Genomic DNA, 21,822 nt, shown 5'->3' on the forward strand with positions numbered 1-21,822 from the left:
TAAAAAATATTGAATGATTGAAATAGAAGAAGAAATTTTTAAAACAAATTTCTATTTTCTTAATATATTATTATATTATAATTATTATTAATATAATATATAATATATAATATATAATTACAATATATATAATAATAATATATAATATATAATTACAATATATGATAAAAATTATCCATTTTCAAAATTCCAAATTTCAAAATTATATTATTTTAAAAAAGAAAAGTTATGTTGATAGAGAAAATGTATTTTGTATTTTTACTATCTATCAATTTCTTTTCTAAAATAGTTATTAGAATTTATATACAATAAAAAGATGTATATAGTATATTGCATTCGATTAATATTACTAGTCACTATGTGAAAACATTTTCTTATTGCAATAAATTATTCTAACTAATGTATTATCATTAAAGTCAATTATATTTACTGAATCAATTGTTTTTAGCAATATTATACATGATCCAAGTTTTTCTACAAACCTTGTTAGTAGATTCTACAAGTAAAAAGATCAAAATATCATGCAATAAAATATTATATTTAAATGTTTTATCAAAAAATTATATTAAAAATGTGAAAAGTTAAAAATCAATAATATCGTTTCGTTTAAACAATTTTATTTACAATAATTTATATAATATATTAGATATTATAATATATTAAATTAGAATTTTAAATGACTCGCGCACGTTTTTACTTTTTGAGTTACAAGATACAATTCGCAATTATTCGTGTTACAGTCGGTAATTGCAGAAATGTGACTTTTTTTATTTCACAATTTCTTTCTTTCCGTAGCCATTGGATGATAATATTGATATATGAATTTTATTCACAAAAGAGAGAAAAAAAAATAATAAAGCAAAAAGGAAATTATACATATCTCTGAATATTTAATCATTCATACATTATTTTTGCATATTAATCACATATATTCGAAACACAAACTAAATACGTATACATAAGATACAAGTTCGACTTGATGATATATATAATGACACATTATTCGAATGACACTATTTTACAAAGAAATTCATTTAATTTCATAAAATTTGTATGAAATTTTATATATGTATATATATATATAAAATTTGTATGAAATTTTATATATGTATATATATATATATATATATATATAGAGCATAATAGATTATACGTAAAGTAATTTTTTTATCGATCAGAAAGCTCTATATGGAATCATCATATTGGAATTAAGAATTCTTCAAATTATCGGCATTTTTTTAATACAAATAATTTTGCACATCAATGAATTTAATAAACTTAATTATTATTTTTATTATTATAATTATTATTATTAATATTATTATTTAATTATTATTTAATATTATTATATTATTATTTTTATTATTATTAATATGTGTATTTATTTATATTTATATTATTATGTATAAGTTATTTTACAAAAATTATAAATATAATAATTTTTATACACAATGCATAAAATAATATGTTTTGAGTTACATCTAAATATACTATGAATAAAATTACAGACATTATTCTAATATTGATTTTTTAGAGGATTAATTATCAATAAGATTTTACATTATCATCTTTTTTTTTGATAAATTAATAAATTATATAATATTACATAATATGAAAATATAGACTTAAAATATGAAGTTTCTGTTTCGACAATTCAGTATAAAATTTGAAAAATATAGATGATATATTTACATATATCAGGGGTATAATAATGGGTATCTACTAGTTGTTTATTTATTACATTATTATTATTGATATAAAAACTGCATAATGCACCACAACGATATGATGTGAGAATAAACAATAAATAATGGATTAGTTGGATCTTTTTTGGATCATTTTTAATACCAATTCAGTTAACAGTGAGAATGAAGAGAATTAGATAATGATCAATGAATTTACACGTTACTTTTGACTCAATCACCATGCTTTGAGAGTTAAAAAAATTAATTATAAAAATGAATTTCTTTCTTGCAAATCTTTCTTTTCGATATAAATTAACAATTTTTCATATATAAATATAAAAATAGCATAAATTATAATTATTATAAATCCGAGTCTACATATTAGAAAGAAACTATTTTTTTCACAAGACTTTATCCTAGTGTGTTTGCATAATTCGTTAGTCAAATGAGCTATAATCAACGATCTTTCTTCATTTCTTGAACGAAAACGATGAAAGCGTTCGAGCATATAAGTTGGAAAATGTCAGTATACCGTTGACGCTGATTAAATTATTTACATATCCATGATACAGCTGCTTTACTCTCATACCTCCATACATAATTCTTACAAGGTAAGTCGTTTAGGTAACCACACCCGTTTTCCAATGACATGCACCATCTCCATAACAACGAGTCACTCCCCTGAAATACGATTTACCAAGCTTTTCCATTGTTTCCTTTTTATTTTTTTTTATCGCATTTTTTTATATTATATCTAATCGATTTAAAGTCTTTGAAATTTCTAAAATCTATGAGAAGAATCTATAGTTTAGAGAATTGTGTTTCTTTAACTTTAGTTGTGTTTATTTCAAATGATTCTTTAAAAATCATTATAAAAAAATAAAAAAAAAATATTAAAATCAAATTTTTTATATTTTATTATTCAATTTTAGGATTAAAATATAAAATTTAAAAAAATATCAGATTGAGATGATGAATGAAGAAATTAAAATATATAATTATAATTTTTTAATAGTGGAAAAATCTTATTGAATTTTGTACAAGATGGTAACATTTCACGTAAAATATCTTGATATAAACAAAATATGAACAAAATGATATAAAGATAATTTTTTTCAATAATTTATCTTCATATTTTTATGAATATTTAATTATATAGATATATAGATATATAGATATATAGATATAGTCGAATATATAATTATGTACTAACAAAAAAGAATTTTAGATAAAATTAAAAACTTTTCTTTATAAAAACAATTGGTTAATTATTAATTTTTATTTCTATTTAGATTCTATTAATATCTGTTTAGAAGAAGAAAATATTTTTAAAAAATGTAAAAATATTCGATCTTTTCATATACTAAAACTATATATAAAATTTAGAGCAAAATTAGTGAAATTAAAATTTATTATAAATATAAAATACAAAATCAATTTAATTTATTTTAATAATGTTTAATTTAAATATATTTATTAATTTAAATATTAAGTTTACTTAATTTAAATTATTTTAGTTTACTCTAATTTAAATAAATCACTTAAATTTAATTACTTATTTATAAATTATTTATTTTTACTATTACTTTATTAGTTATTAATTCAATTTTTTAATTCATGTTAAAAAATGAAATTGCAAATTGAACATGTAATATTAATTCACAATATTATTATTATTAAATTAACATTGTTAATATTTATTAATTTTTATTCCGCTTCACAGGATATAATTTTCTAAATGTTAAATATTCACATGAATATCAGATACAAAATCAGAAGAAATATCAAAATATTGTATAAAGACTACGTAAAATATACAATATACAATATGTATATCATAATTAACTTAATGGATTTTTCAAATAAAAATTATAATATTCTAATTTTTCAAATAAAAATTATACATAAAATCACCAACATAACATCAAAATTATTTCAGAAATTTTTAAAATGCTCTAAAAATATGTTTGTTAAAAAATGAATGATTAACCGTAATATTATTTTATCATCAGAAAAAATCAAACAAATCTTGATATTTCGAATTTCAAAAGAAAAACTAAAATCTTCGAATTATCAAAGTTTAATCTTCGAGGAATTTTTTGAATAAAAATTAATAAATAAAAATTTGACGTATAAAAAGTTTATATATACAAAGATTAATTTAATTTTTTTAATTATACTTAAAGAAAGAAAAATTTGTATATTGTCTTTTGAATGTTGTTTTCAGATATTAACATCAATATAATTTTAACAATTGAAAAAAAAGTAATAATATTGAATAGTCGATTATTGGCATATATAAGAATAGCAAAAGCAAAGAAAAATTTATTTATTTTTTATAATTTATTAATTATTGCACATAATATATCTAAATTTTTTAGATATATTATGTAATATAAATTCACATTGTAATATATACATACAACTATATACATATATACATATATACATACAACCAATATGAATAAATAAATTTTTATATTGTTTTATTTAATAAGAATGCATATTTAATTCTGCCTATATTTTAGATTAGATAAAAAATTTTTTAATTAATAAAACGAAATAAAAAATGATGTATGTCAATAAATTGTCTATTCTATTGTTTATTATCGATGAAAATTAATAATTTCTTTTTTGATTCCATCATTCTATTGAATATTGTCGATATTACATAAAAATAAAAAATTTTGGATTTAATATTATTATTCGTCTTTGATAACTGAAAATTTAAAAAATGAAAAAATAAATTGAATATTTGAAAAATTTAATATAAATATTTTTTATTCATATTTGGCTCATTTATTTGATATATCTTATGCTTAAATTTTTTTTGGAAATTTTTTTTAGAAATTTATATTCTTAGCACATTATATAATTTTGAAATATATATTAGTAGATATAAATTATATATTTAAAAAGTATATAAGATCAATAACATTATCATTTTATGATTTGATAAGATTGACATTTCATTTTCTCTTTTCAAATAAAACAATAATTTAATCTAATATGAATGTATAACATGATTATTTCATTGATAAGAAATAAGAATTTCTGTTATTTGACATAGGTCGAGATGTGACATTGTTAATGCGTTACTTCCTTATTCGAACGATTAGAAAGATATTAATAATACATGAATTATGAAGATAATATCTATTAAATTATTAGATATTTGTAGAAATCGAATAGTTATTAATTGAAATAGAAAAATTTTTAAGAATTTAATTTATGCTTTTTAAATATTATTACGTATTATAATTTTATTATTAAATATTATATTTTCGAATATTACGTATTATAATTTTATTATTAAATATTATATTTTCGAATATTATTAAAATAAGGATTATTATTTAAGAATAATTATTCAGATTTTAATTTTAATTATTTATTATAATACACATAAATAATAGAAAAATTTTCTAATTTAAATAGTTTTATACAATATTTTTATACAATAAAAATATTTAATAAAAAAAAATAATTTATTTTACGATTGAAAAAATTTTTAAATATTATTTGTGTGATATTATTATTTTATTGCTATATATTTTGGAGACTAATACACATTTCAAAATAGATCTAAATTGTTTTCATCAATACTTTTATATATTCATATATTAATTATAATTTCATTATTTAATTATTTATATTTACTTAAGAATTTTTATCTATTTTTTAATATTATTTTAATTTTATATTTATTTAATATCTTTGATATTTTTTTCGGTTTTAATATTTGACTATGAAAATTGATATTCATATGCAAATTTTAAGAAGTACGGAAAATATTTATATTATATTTCCTTATTTCTAACGTCACGGAAATATTCATGATCTTTAATTCATAATCTTAATAAAATTAACATAAATTAGATTGATATGATATTAAATATTAAAAATTATTAATCTAATTAATTCATTTAAAATTTCATATATGAAAAAATTTTTATGAAAAAAAAGTAACATTAAAAATAAAATATTTTGATATTTCAATTACGTTAATTAATTTTAATAATCATTGAAATTCTCAATTAAATTAATACAATAATGAATAAAAATATTATAAATATTATATAAAATTTAATTAAAAAAAATTTTTTTTTTTATTTTATCATATGTACATTTGATGTATATTTTCATATTTATTATTATTTTTTTTTAATATTTCTATATATATATGTACCACGTCATACTAAACGATTAGTCACATTAAATTTATTTTTTATGTACTATTAAAGCTTGTTAAACTGTTCCCATGATTTGCATATATGAGTTTCTTAGAAAGTTGAAGATCGATTGAATAAAAATTGGTTATAATTTCTAAGAAGTTCTATCTTTTTTCAACTTTAATTCTATTTAATTCTAATTTTAATGCATCTGTTAACAATATGATTAATCAACGATTACATTTTTTTAATTCTTAAAAAATTTTTTTTTCACCTAATCTTATGAAACTAAGAGTATTTTGCTTAATTTTAATGAAAAAGTAATTAAAGAATTGAATATTTTTATATTAATAATAAAAATTATAAATTTTAATAATTCTTTCGATATATAATTATTTATTCTACAATATAAAATGATTTATTTTCGTTATAGTAATTTATATTAAAACCTCTTTTATAATTTAATTGAATAATCTATATTTATATAAGAATTTTATTTCCGCATTTATAATAACTTTTAGATTTTTATGAATTATATTCATTTTGTAAATTATTGTAAATACATAAAATTAATTTTATTTTAAATATTATATTAATATCAAGTAAAAATCTATAATTATTTACTTAACATTAAAAATTTTACTTTATTCTTAAAGAAACTAATTATAGATATATATCTAAAAAAAAAAAAAATGCATACATTTCTATGTTGTAATAATTTTTCAATTTTTTGATTTCTAATTTATACCTATTATGAAAAATTTGTATAAAATGAAATTATTCATTTATAAATTTTTTTCTATATTATTATACCTAAAAATAAATGTGATAAATTTGAATAATTTTAATTTATTTATTATAATAATTTTATAATTACAATAATAACAATAATAATTTTTTTTTATTTAATTTTTTTTTATTTATTTATTTACAAATAAGGTAAATAATTTTTTTTGATTCTTGTTTATTTTCTATAATTTCAACAGATTTTAAACTTATTGTATAATACAAATTGAATAATATTTATAGATGATAAGTAAATTATAAGAATAATTAATTGTAAAATGTAATACTATTTTGTTTTAATATTTTAATAAATAAATTTTAACAAATTTATATTTACATATTACAATTTTATTAAAATTTCTATATTATTAAAATATTATTGTAAATTAAATATAAAAAAAAAATTCACAATTGATACAATATTTTTCAATAATTGAACAAATTATAATTGAATAGTAAATAAATAAATGAAAAGTAAATGTTTTTTTTAAATGTCATACAAAAGTTTATATTATTTTTAAATCATTAGAAATTTTTAATATTTAATTACAAAAAAATATATTGGTATCAAAAACTTTCTTACATTCATTTTTAAAAAAATACATGTATAAAAAATTGCACGCAATTTACTGAGTTAGCTTTATATAAAAGATAGAGTTTAACTCTCGACATTAATGATAAATAAAAATAAATTATTAATTCTAGTATATATCATTATTAATTAAATAATCTTGGTACAAAGATAAGATAAAATGTATATGTGAATTTTTGCATTGTTCTCAGCCATATTTTGTTATTATTTTTCAACTTAAAATAAAAAATAAATATATCAATATCACATAAGAGAAAAGCATTTTTTAAGTACATAAATATTATTGAAAATTCCTTGAAATTTGAATATAATCAAATATTTTTTATTTTAGTATTTAAATTTCTAAAGATTAGTAAACAGATTTTCATTCGTTTTTTAAATTTTAAGAAATCTATAAATAGACTTTTTAAGTCATCGATAAAACTATGCTTTATCTCTTGGTTCAGGTACTTCAATATTTGAGCACTTATTAATATTAGGTAATAACGATTTACAATATTAACGCATTCATGAGGTTAATAAATTTGTGCTTTAAATAAAATTATTTCATATTTTAGGACGATAATATGCAATAATTGAATTGTTGAATCACAGATTCGACCAGAATATATCTATATCCTTAATAGTATATTTTTATTTACAATATTAATATTCAATGAATCGACGAAATAATTTTAATAATTCCCAGAGAAATTATTTCAAGAACAGTATAAGATAAGATTTTTTTAAAATTAATACATAATGAATTACAACTTTTAAAGGATTTAATAGTTTTTCAATAAAAACTATTAAAAATTTTTTATTCAGTCGACTCGTTTTTTTTCAAAACCTAAATTATATAATCTTTTAAGATCTAAATTATTTATTTTTAATGCTTATTATTTAAATGACTTGGAAATTCGAAAATCCACGGACTTTATGTTTTATTATTAACTTAACATCTTGATTTCTTCTACGCCATTGTTGCCACGATTTAAAATGAAATCTGAAAAGTTTAAATTCAAATTAAAATTAATTTTATTTTCATATCATTTTAAAATATACGCATTTCGTAAAATATTATTTTATATTTTTATATTTTTATATTTTCATTTATTATCTAAAATTAATTTTATTTAGAAAAATATATCTACTAAATAACTTATAATCCACAGAATATTTAAAATACTTATAATCCACAGAATATATAAAATATATATTTACCTACTTCTATAACTATTTATAACAGATTTAATTCAACTTAATTAGCATTTAAAAAGCATTCAATTAGATCATTTTTTTTTCAAATAAAAAAGAAATGCAATGAAATTTTCAATAATTAAATTAAAAAAAAGATATGAGATTTTTAGATAAAGAAGCATTTTTTATAACACAAAATGTTAATATATTCATAAAACATTTTCAGAACTACCGATTTTAAAAAATTAAAATAAATATAAAACTTGGTATATAAAATTTTTTGAGTCTTATTTATTAAATTATATATGAATTATAAATGAAGTTTACATTAAATGAAGTTAAATGAAGTAGGCAGTAGTAGATAGAGAGATAGTATAACAAAGATAAAATGTAGTATAACAAAGATAAAATTATCTCACTTTATCTCCGTTTTGATTATAATTATATTATATATTAGTTATAACTTAATGAATAAGTCTCAACCATTTTTATAGCCATTGTTATATATCAACTTTTATGTTCGTCTTTGAAATCGAAAAAGTATCTCAAATCGCAAATTTTATTAGTCTGTATAAGATAATACTAATGACAAAGAATAAAATATATTAATACAATCAATATAAAAAATAAGATATATTATAAGTAAAATTTTTTATAATTATTTGTGTATCCTACATATACATTTTTCATATATTATATATACATACATACACGATATATATATATATTTCTAATATATTAAGATATATTCAGATACATTTATTCCTTAATTGGATTATACTCTATGCTTTGAATTACTTCAATGACTATTATTGTTAACATACTTATATATATGTGTCTTTTAAAAAAAATTTCTATTCTATTATAGAATTTAGATTAAATGATATCAGTTAATTGAATAAGATATGTACAGATATTTGATAGTCATTCTTTTTTATTGATGATATTATTGATAACGAATTGTGCAAGATATTAGTCATCAATATTTATTATATTTACTTTCGGTCAATCTTGGAATTTCTTACAATCAAGATATATAATTATTTATTAGTGTATTATTATATACTAACACTGAAAAAGAATATTTGATTATATTAAATAAAAAAAAAATATTAGAATGTTCACTATAATATTCAATAATAAATAATTATAAAGTAAATATATAAGTAAATATAAAAGTAAATATAAAAGTAAATATAAAAGTAAATATTCATTATATTTAAATAATGAATTAATATTCATTATAATATTTACTTTTTATATTGTATTTTTATAATTGTAATAATGAAATATAATTATATAATTAATATAAAATATAATATAATAAATAAATAAATAAATATTATAATAGTAATAATATATTAATTTATATAAATATTCATAGTTCTATTTATTATATTCTAAGTCATTTTTATTATATATTTCCATATATACATAGCTAATATTGAAGTAAGCTGAATCTGAAAATTTTATAAAATTTTCTATATAAAAAAGATTTTTACATAAATAATAAATATAGTTTAGAAGATTTTTATTTATATAATTATTTATATTAGACATTTAAAATGCAAATATAAACGAAATTACGAAAGTACAATTTTTTTGGAGATCACGAATGTCCATAAATTAGACATTCATAATCTAGATGATATATTAGTTGAAAATGATAAATTTATTCTAATTTATTTCGTTTTAGAGATAATTTTAATATTATCATACTGCAAAACGATCATTTCAACTTTTTTGAACTTGCAGTGATATCTTTCTTTTAATTTTTTACCGATATATATTGTCGATGCATTTTATTATAACATAATAATGGCTAACTTTTGGAAAAACTTTTTGATGTAAACTTTTTGATGTAAAAATTGAAATATAAATTTACAACAAACAATTATTACAAGCAACCTGCAAACTTTAGCGAATATTCCAATATTTGTTTCAATTTTTTTTGTTTTAAATTCATAATCTTTTATTACATGAAGAGCATAAATCATACCTGAGAGTTACGATCAACCACAAACAATAAGTGGTCACCAACATGCAACAAAGAATAGCCAAACCTGTTCCTTCCCAAAAACCAAGCCTGCTGTAAGCGGATGCACCAACAGCGCATAAATATGTTGCCGCAATACAAAGTGGAGTTAATACTATCAGACACACTATATCACCAGTTATACCTTGCGGTCCGTATATATTCCTAGTTCTCCACCATTGTTTGAAAGACTATAATAATTTGTATTTATAATTAATTATATTTATTTTCGTATAAATTTTTTGTCCCTGTATCAGAGGAAGGAATATGCGCAAATTTTATCTTTGAATTCAAGAACATAAGATATTGAATTGCATGTATATTCCTTTGGCATAAATGGGACAATATAATTTTTACAAAAATTGTATTTATTAAAAATATTGATAATTAAAAAACGCCGATTTTAAGTATCCTATGAAATTTAGATCAAATTGCATGCAATTTTTACATGTATAATTATTCGTTATTTATTAAGATATATTGGAATAAATACAAATGTTCCAAAAAAAATTTTTGTTAATAGAATATTTTATTTACATGAAATTTAAAATATCTTATTTATTGGATAATTAAATATTTTACAATAATAAATGTTATATAAGAAATCACTATACAAAAAAAATTGCATATAAAATAAATACCAATAATTAGAATAGAATAGAATCAATAATAAAAAATTTACATATATTTAATAATAAATAAAGCTCAATAATTTTTTTTATTATCTCGTATAATTTTTTTTTATTTATAAAAATTACATATCAATTTGACCAGAAAATAATCTTAAACTGGGTAACAAATTAATTGTCTTTAACAATTTAAAAATATTATTGCATTAATATAATATATAATATATATCGTCACATTTGATATTTCTTTTTTTTTAATTTGATATTTTTTTTTTTTTTAATTAAATGATAAGATCTAATTCAAAATCTAAAGTTTTAAATAAGTTAATGATTCATAGATTTTACTTCTTTTTATTTTGTGAGTTAGAAATGTAAGAATTCATTCTTATAAGAATGAATAGTATGAAATGAACAAAAGATGAGATTTTAAATTATCTAACTAAATTATCTAAATAAATTCTATAAATTCTATAAATTATTTTTATGATAATTAAGAATTATTGCATTTAAAAAGTTTAAGGAATCGAATATTGTGTTATTTTGAAGCAGTGTTTCATTTTAGATTAATGATATATAATAATAATACACTATATTATTTATAATTATTAGGATACAAAGTTTTATTTTGTATTTAGAAATGATATGTGATATTTATTATAATTTATTATTTACACAAAAGAAAAAAATATTTTAAAAATATTATTAAATATAAAAATATAATATCAATACAAACAATTTATAACTAATAATGACTTTTTATTGTCATATTAATTAATTTGTCTATGAATTACGTTTCTCTATATTATTTATAAATATCAATAAATATTAAATATTTTTATATTTAATAAATTCTAATAAAATTTTTGCAACATCATATTACTGAATTGTAATATTATATAAATTAAATATATATAACATAAGTTATATATATATATTTATTTATATATATATTTAGATAGAAAGACCAAAATGCTTAATAATGAATGACTCAATTCTTCTTTAAAAAAAATTGAATATTTGAATTTATCATGGATTCTAAAAATGATATGTTTATTAATATTAAAATGTTAGTGATAATAAACGATTTGCGATGTTTGGTTTTGACTACAGCGACATTTATTGCAGCCCCATTAGACGGCATTGTTTCGAATCTGAATTAAATAAATATCTGATAATATAATTAAACAAATACTCGAAATAATCCGAATCTAAGTGTTATTATTTAAATATATTTTAATACTTGAGAATGAAATAATTAAGACTTGGATACTGAAAATCGAATAATTTGTAAATCCAAACGATAGGAAAAACACTATTTTTTAATCAATTGATTAAAATATAATTGTATAAACAATTTAAATTTTTAGATTTAAATTTTATATAAAAGATACTTTGTAAGAAATAATGTAAAAAATAAAACAAATATTTTATAAAAATTTACCTGTGACAACGATTTATTTTTCCTTTGTATCGAAAATAAATATTTACAAATTTCGCAACGATCCGTGTTCGACATGGACAACCATTTTTCCAAACAACAAGTATGGATTAGACCCAATGTGCCAGAACATGCGCAAGGATCTATCAATTCTTCTACGGTTCCATCTATGAAACATTTTTTTTGTTATTATTTCAATAATCATCATAATCTCTTATTTATTTAATAAATCATTTATTTATCATTAATAAATTAATTTATATGAATAATTTTAATATAATATAAAAATACTTTAATATAATATAAAATAATTTAAAACATTAAACATTATAATACAATGGTAACTTTATTGATTTACAATATTATAATATAATGGTAATTTTATTTATTTATTAATTATTATTTGTAATTATTCTAGATAAAGTTTTTATAAAATTTTTTTTTACAATTAGTTTCAAAATATTCAATAATGATACTCAATAAAAAATAATATCTATTAATTATAAATTTTATTTTTAATATAATATTTTGTATCTGTTGTAATTAAAAATAATTAAATACATTTAAATAGATAAGAATTTAATAGATTTATATTAAAATAAGTATGATGTTAATTATTATTCGATAATTACATAATTATATTCGATAATTACATATACATCATTGATTCTTATAATGTATTTTATTTTTTAAAAATCGAAATTTGTTTTAAAAATATCGAAAATTGTTTGAAAAATTTTTATATGTAATTATCAAATTCTAGAAATGCATATTTGATATTTTTTTATAGATTACGATATGTCAAAGAATTTTGTTTTTTCAAATGGAATCAAATATTTAATGGAATAAAATATTTAATAGTTATTTAATGTAATTTAATAGTTTTTATAAATAAATATAAAGTAAAAGTATAAAGTTAAAAAATTATTAATTTAAGAAATATTTTAATTTTGCAAATTATTTTGTAAAAAACAAGAAAAGAATAAATAAATGAATATACATTTTGTATATTCTTTATCTTTCATACAATAATTTTTATAAAATTTAAATTAAAATATTATCTAAATTAATAATTTTTAAGTACTTTAATACTTTTTTTATAGATTTTTAACTTATATTAAATAATTAATTAAAAAATATATAAATTCATTTGAAAAAACAAAGTTGATTTTTATATGATCTTTATTCATCTATAAAAAACTAATCACATCAGAATATATATCTTTTGTAATTATACAATTTACATTCAAATATTTATTACAGTGAATAATAATAATGATAAAAATCAAAGAGTTCAAAATTTTAAATCAAACATCCTATATATTTATATCTTTTATTTCGATAAATTAAAATATTATAAATTATTATAAAACAAATTTATATATATAGCTTTCTTCATTCTTTGAACACTTAAATCATTCTATTTACGGTTTTCAATTATCGTATCTTTGCAACCACATTTCGTGCTGCACTATATTCACTCGATCATCCATGTAAATCGAATTTATCTTATTTAAACGATTATCCGAAAAATCTCTGAATCAAATGTTTTCAATCTAAAATAATATCAAAATTTTTTTTTTATTAGAGAATTAGTAAAATTCTTCGAAAAATTATTTCAATAAAATAAAATCTATTTTTATACATGATGATCGAGAAAATGCAAAGTAGTAATGAAAATCACATATAAAATTATTTGAAAAAAAAAGATTGACATAATTTATAATAAAATAGTAATATAATAATATAGTATAATAAAATATAGTAAAATAAAAATTTATATATAATATTATAATTTTAAATAAAATTTCATTGAAATGAAACATATCTCTTTATGTGAATATAAAGATACATATACTTTTGTATACATATATATATATGTTTGCATGTATATAGTTTGCATGTTACTGTTTACTTATAATTTATGCTTCTATCGTTTCATCGCAGAATCTAACAGATTGTGACTCACAATTTCTTTCGAAACGTCATTGGATTCTTTGTGGTATCAACTCTCCAATCGATTTTAAATGGGAATTTAAGTAATTATTAATTAAAATTTAATTGATTAAAATATAACATGTTAAAATATAAAATATAAAATATAAAATATAAAATATAACATATATTCATTAAAATATAAACAATCAAATTATTACATATAATATATAATATAATATATTATATAATAATATATAATATAATATATATCATATATAATATATAATATAATAATTACATATAATATAAATTCATTGTATTTGAAGATTACGAAAATCTTCCAATATTTAATATTTATTTTTAAAGAAATAAAATAAATATTTTTAATGTAAATATTTTATATAAATTAATGAATAAAATGAATTATAATAAATATTTTTTTTGTTTTTTTTTTGTTTTTTATTTTTTTTGTTGTTTTATTGAAAAAAAAAATAAAAATATATATGTACATATTTTAAAAAAAATAATATAGATTATTTTAATTTATTTTGTATTTTAAAAGAATTTAAAAGTATTTTTAATGTATAAAAGTATATTTACACAAATTTATAAATATATGAAAAATAAAATAATAAGATAATGATAATAGAAATAATAGTATTTTAATATATATATATATATATTTATTTATTTATTTATTTAAAATAATACTGATGTATATAAAATTTTAATTATAAGATATATTTTGATTATATTTTATAAGATATAAATTTAATTTTTTAATAATTTAATATACCTTTGATTTTATTATTGAGTGAATTTGAAAATTTTATTATGAGTTCATTATTTTTTTGTTTTTTTGTTTCATTATTTATTATGTTTTGTAAAAAGATTTTAATATGTTGTATCAATTATATATATCAAATTATTTTAAAAATCAAAAGTAGCATGCAAAAAATGCAAAATTGATATAATATGTTAATGTTAGTAATTTTTTAATAAACTTATCGTATCATTTCTTATTTGCTAAATATATCAAATATAACAATAATAATATAAATCTTAAATTAATTATTGTTACATTATATAACTTGTTAAAATTATTTTCTTATTATTGTATACATATAGTTTCATTCTTGAATTTACTATATAAAAATTTTAGTATAAATTTGTAACAAAAAGTGCAATAAATGATAAAATTGTTAATACCAGCAAGTATATATTATTATACAGGTACGTCACTATTTTCAAACTTTCCTATTAATCTCGAAATTAATCATTAATTGTTATATAAAAATAAAGAAATTCTTTCAAATATGTTTTGCAAAAATACTATGTTTTATTCTAATTTTTTAATTCTAACGTTATTTTTAGTCATATAATATCATATGATATATGAAATATTTCGTTTTGACTTATAAAATATTTTGATTTATTTGATATATTTTGTATCATATATATATTATTTTCTGAAAAGATAGACGCTATATTAAAAATAGAAATGAAGCAATTTTCAAATATAACATAACTATTAAAATAATATCAAAGTCACATCGAAATTATATATTACTTTTTAAAAGTTTTTCAGATTTTAGTTTATGTTCTTCTATTATTTTTTCTACTCATAAAAGTTTATTTTATATATTAGGATTTTGCACATAATTCATTTTTTTGAACTTTTTAATTTAAATCATAAAAATACTTTTTCTTTGATTTATAAACATTTCATATATAATTATAATTATTTCATATATAATTATTAATCTTAATCACTTAAATCATAAAATCACTTAATTTCCAAATAAACTAAACATGTTTGATACGTTATATATTATTTATTAAAAAGCACATATACTATATGCTATTTTATGAAAAACAAATTAAAATAATCTTCAAATATGTTATTTATGTTAATATGTTAAAAACTTAATATGTATTCTCATTATTAATTCCACATTAATTAAAAAATTAAAGATCGAGTTGCATGATTGATATATTTAAAAAAGATAAAATAAGATAAAATAAGATAAAAAATAAAGTAGAAATTGTCAGACATACCTTCATGACAGATTCGACAAACAGAACCGGGACTTCGTTTATCCGGTGTCATATTGCGTCGATACAAAGGCGAGGAAATTTTCGGCGTGTTGATTGTCGTGGCGTCTCCGAATACCGCTGTTGTTGCACTGTTCTGCTGAAATTCCATGGGACAATAAGACCCGTTATCGAGCTATTATCGAGGAATTATCGCCGGCTATACGTTCGTTGCCGGACGTCGTTGTAGCTTCGTCCAAATGAAATTAACCGGTTGCTTTGTCACAGAAATCAAAAGTCAAACTTCGATCATCGATCAAATCGATGTTTTCATTTTGGACGTAATCATTGAAATGTTTTGATTCTTACAAGAATTAACCGTGTTAGGAAATCCCGATTTATAACAATGAAACAAGTTATTAGAATGTTATTCTTTTTTAATAATTTTGAATATTTATATTTTATATATTTATATTTTATTTATTGAAATTTTATTAATGAAATAGAAACAATATGTGATAGTAATTGTTTAAATATATTATTATTGTTTTATTTTCAAATAAATTTACTGTTAATGAAGAAGTCATATATTTTGCATAATATTGTTTAAAGATACAAGGGTTGAGGTATTAACATATATTGTGAAATAGCTTATTTATTATTTTTCATATTTATAATCTTATAATAAATTTAAGATTATCAAATTAATTACATTTATTATTATTTGTTTCTTATATATTATTATATTGTATTATTATTTTTTTTTATTTTCTTTATTTATTAATTTGATACATTTTATTTTATCAACATTAACATTTTATTATATGTACAATATTATTATATATATTTATATTCTTTTTTTCCTTTAATAAAAAAATCATTTCTTAATATTAATAATAATATTAATAATTGTAATGAATATTAAATTATAATATTATTTTAAATTTAAAATTTATTTTTATAAAATCGATTAAAAAGATAGTATGATAGATATAAGATGTAATATATTATATATATATATAATAATTATATATATATAATAATTTTATAATTTTAATATATATTAAAATTATAAAAATATTTTTTAATTTCAACTTTATTGTTAATATATTTAATTTTACAAATTGAAAATTTATATTATATAAATATGTACAATTATTTATAAAATGTTAATTATGTAAAAATGTAATTATTTTTCAAATAATTACAATATTTAATATATATATTTAATATATTTAATATTTAATAATATTTAAAATATTATATCAATAATATTTGAAATATATATATTTTTTATATATTAAATATATTATTAAATATATATATTATACAGTCTTATATAAAAGAGAAATAAAAAAGTTTCTTTCTTCAAAATTAAATTTTTAAAATTTCTAAAATCTATAGTTTATCTAGAGAATTCGAATTCACGTGATGTATTTCTAACCTAAAATGATCAAGTTCATTGTGAATCTAATCTCAAAAATAAAAATAAGAGTGTGAATTCATTAGAACGTGATATTCATTAGATTGTGCGATATTATTTTATAAAATATAAAATGTCTAAAATGTAATAATTTTTCAATATGTAATTATTAATAATTTAAATATAAATACAAGTATAATATGAGTTTATTAAACTCAAAAATATGCCAAAGAAAGATAAATGAAAATACAATTTTATTTTATAATAAAATATAGAATAATTTAATAGTTTACATAGATACATCAATCTATGTTAATGTCATAATAATATTCTCATTACTATGATATCTGTGGTATATATACTGATATATTATTAATGAAAATTTATCTTTTAAAAAGATATAAATATATATTTATAACTTAAAGAATTCGATATAAAAAAGTGACATGAGTACATCAAGTCATATTAATGATGAAAATTTTGAAATACAAAATGAAAAAGATGAAGATTTTAAGATCGATAATTATGAAAAAGAAATTGATAGTGATGATTCCTATTGTAATATTTCAGAAAGAAATAATGATGAAAATGTAAAATTAAATTAAAATTAATATTTTACGTTTAATTCTTTTTTTATTAATAAGATTTATTATTATTTTATTATTATTATTATTTTTTAAGTAACTTAAACATTATATTTTATAAAAATAAAGATTTAATTCATTGTAAATTTTATATAGGCAGAAAAAAATCAAGATAAGAAAGATAATCATTCTGAAAATGAATATGTGGGACCAATACTTTCTGGAGGCCATAGGTTTGATAAAAAGTTTATCTGTGTTAAATATCCTGGAAATGTCATTAATCCAGACAGAGCTATAGAAACTTTAGGTGGCCTTCAAAGTATATCAACGGTATGTTATTTCCTTATAGAAGGTTGTAAAATATCAATTTTTAACATTTATAATATAATTATAATTGTTAATTATTTAATTAATTATATATATATATTTTAGGCAGTGAATACTCCAAATCGACGTTTAGAATTAAGATTTAGACCAGATGATATTTATTGTAAACCAACTTGTGCTGATAGACATAAAACTAATGGTTTTTTGCTTAGAGTTAAAATTAAAAAATCTAGAATAAAAAAATTAGAAGAAGATGAAGCCAAACAAAAAAAGAAACAACTAACAAATAATTTTATGACTGATGATAATAAAAATACTGAAAATAATGTAGATAAAATGAATTTATCAGAAATTCAAAATGCATTTCAATGCAATGATAAAGATCAACAAGATCAAGTTATGATTAAATTAATTGATCAAGTACAAAGTTGCAGTTTTAATATATTAGATGATGCTGGTCCTTCTCATGAAAATTTATATTGTGAAAATATCAAAGAATTAGAAGATCTATCTTTAGATACAAATGATGTAAATTTATCAAAGTGTAAAAAAAATATAGCACCAACATTTGATCGTAATAAATATGAGGATCTTTCAGAAGATAAAGACTATGAACTTCCAAAATTACAAATTTTAGGTCGAGTTGAAACAGAATTTAAATTTACAAGTAAATATTACGTAAAATGGAAAGAATTTAATTTATTTCATATTATATTTAAGAAATATTTTCATATTGTATTTAAGAAGTTTATATATAATATAATTTTTCAGATCTTTGTGATTTTCAATATTTACCTATAACTCAAAGCAAAGAAGATCCAAAGAAATTAGAATGTATATATGATAAAATTTATCCCAGTAATATGCCACATTATTCTTGGTTAAAGAATGATGTGCCTTATTTTTTACCACCAGCTGCGTTCAGCAGAATGGACACAGTACAACAATATATACCAAAAACCGAAGTAAATTCATCTCCAGAAAAAACTAGAAAAAGACGAGCGGGATTTTTGAATTTTGTTGATTTTTCAACAGCAGAAGTTCCTTCTAAACCACCAGCAGGCATAGAAACTGCCATGAAAGTTAAATTTATTCAAAACATACATTTTGAACAGATACGTCAAATTTTTGAGGAACGACCAATTTGGTCAAAAAATGCAATCATGTATAAAACTAAATTTTCTTCTCAGCAATTAAAAATTTTATTACCTGCAGTGTCATATTACTTTGTAAATGGACCATGGAAAATCCTATGGGTAAAATTAGGATATGATCCAAGAAAAGACATTTCTGCCAGAATATATCAAATTTTAGATTATAGAGTGAGAGCTATGCGTAAGTTTTTCAAATATTACTATTAATAATATAATATGATATGATAACTTTTATTGTTCATTATTTTATTGTTATTTTTATTTTACTTAGATGGTTTGACATCAACTGTTAAATGTAAAAGAAATTATTCAGAATATACATTACCATATAAATCAACACCAGTTTCAAAACAGAAAACAATTGTGCAAAACACAACTCCAAGTCAAGAACAAAATTCTAAAAAAGAACAGGATTTACATGAAAATGTGTATATCTATCGAGAAGGAACAATACCTCCTTCAAGACAAATGTTTTATCAGGTTTATTATAATTTTATTATTTTTGTGAATTATTTGTATATTTTATATTTTAAATATAAGATTTTTTATAGTATTGTGATGTTCTTGTGGATGAAATACAAGAAATGTTAGCAAAATTACCTGATCCTTTACCTGGTACTAAATGCGATGAAAAAAGAGGCTGGCTACCAAGTGGTTTTGATGTACAATGTAGAGAAATTATTAATAAACAAGTTCGAATTGTTTTGAGAAAACAAATGAATATTCCTGATGATCGTATGTATTAATATCTTAATCATCTTTTAACATAAAATGTTTTTATTTTATTATTATATTAATCTTTTTTTTAAATTTATTTTTTTCATATATTGAATTATACATGAAAAAAATAAATGTCAATTTTTAGAAAATAGACAATTTATTATTTAATTTATCATATATTTACAATTATAACTTATAATTGTAAAAAGAATATCAAAATAGAAAGATTACTGCACAAAGAAAAAAATTATTATAAAATTAGTTATATGTATTATTTTTTAATAATTTTTTTAATGAAATATTTCATTTGCAGATCCTACATCTTTACCTCGAAAGCGTAAATATAAAATGAAATTAAAACGTAATAAGTTTAAAACTAAAAAAAGAAAGAAACAAAATAATTCTGTCTCTAGTGAAGAAGAAAATGAAAAATATGATCAATTTGAATCTACTATTATTGAATCAAATACTATAACAAAAAATGAGTAAATTATATAAATTATGAGTAAAATAAGTTAATATATATAACAACAAATTTTTAGCAACATTTAATTCATACGCATTGTCTATAAGATTTGGTAAATAAGTGGATTTTTAAATACCTACAATTAAAGTTTATTCATAAATGTACAGAGTCTATCTGCCAAATATCTATTAATAAATATCTTTACATTATTATTGATTGATAGTATAATTATGAATATAATGTAAAAGATTATTGAATTTCTTTGAAAAATGAGTACAGGAAGAGTACAGTGACGAGACACATTCCAATGCTATTTATGATTGCTCAATAAATATTTTTAATACATGTATAACATGTATGTATAATAATTGTAACATTTGTATCGTAATAAAAAAATAATTAAATGCTTTTGAAAAATTATGATTATAGTTTTTCAATAATATTTAAGTTTATAAAAATTTTTTTATACAAAATTTTGTAATTTAAATCATTAATCTTATATAAACAATAAATATTGTCTTTACATCAGTAAATATATAATAACTTATATATTTTTTTTTATATATATTTTTTCTTTTATATATTCAATTGTAAGTACTGTGTATTTTAATAACTATATGTATAATTAATTATTTTTATTATTATTTTGTTATTTTACAT

At 17.7% G+C, this 21,822-nt stretch overlaps 2 protein-coding genes across 4 annotated transcripts; one reads left to right on the forward strand and one right to left on the reverse strand.

Moving 5' to 3' along the window:
• Positions 1-8,047: 8,047 nt before the first annotated feature.
• Positions 8,048-16,660, reverse strand: LOC122713561 (E3 ubiquitin-protein ligase MARCHF3-like). Its single transcript, XM_043934132.1, has 4 exons — positions 16,513-16,660; positions 12,520-12,683; positions 10,414-10,640; positions 8,048-8,220 (listed from the first exon to the last, which is right to left on the reverse strand). The coding sequence occupies exons 1-4, from the start codon at positions 16,658-16,660 to the stop codon at positions 8,118-8,120; spliced, it is 642 nt and encodes a 213-aa protein (XP_043790067.1). The 3' UTR covers positions 8,048-8,117.
• LOC122713559 (general transcription factor 3C polypeptide 5) lies at positions 16,649-21,604 on the forward strand. Of its 3 annotated transcripts, none has more exons than XM_043934130.1 (7): positions 16,649-16,829; positions 18,652-18,825; positions 18,928-19,489; positions 19,594-20,157; positions 20,248-20,456; positions 20,528-20,711; positions 21,010-21,604. In XM_043934130.1, exons 1-7 carry the CDS (start codon positions 16,749-16,751, stop codon positions 21,183-21,185), a joined length of 1,950 nt encoding a protein of 649 aa, XP_043790065.1. In that variant the 5' UTR covers positions 16,649-16,748; the 3' UTR covers positions 21,186-21,604. The 3 variants fall into 3 exon arrangements, with proteins under 3 accessions (XP_043790065.1, XP_043790066.1, XP_043790064.1); XM_043934131.1 differs by lacking the exon at positions 16,649-16,829 and adding an exon at positions 18,237-18,263; XM_043934129.1 differs by lacking the exon at positions 16,649-16,829 and adding an exon at positions 18,271-18,501.
• The last annotated feature ends 218 nt before the right edge of the window (positions 21,605-21,822 follow it).

Source organism: Apis laboriosa, unplaced genomic scaffold (assembly GCF_014066325.1).
Source record: "Apis laboriosa isolate Shangri-la unplaced genomic scaffold, ASM1406632v1 scaffold25_cov139, whole genome shotgun sequence".
Classification (NCBI taxonomy): domain Eukaryota; kingdom Metazoa; phylum Arthropoda; class Insecta; order Hymenoptera; family Apidae; genus Apis; species Apis laboriosa.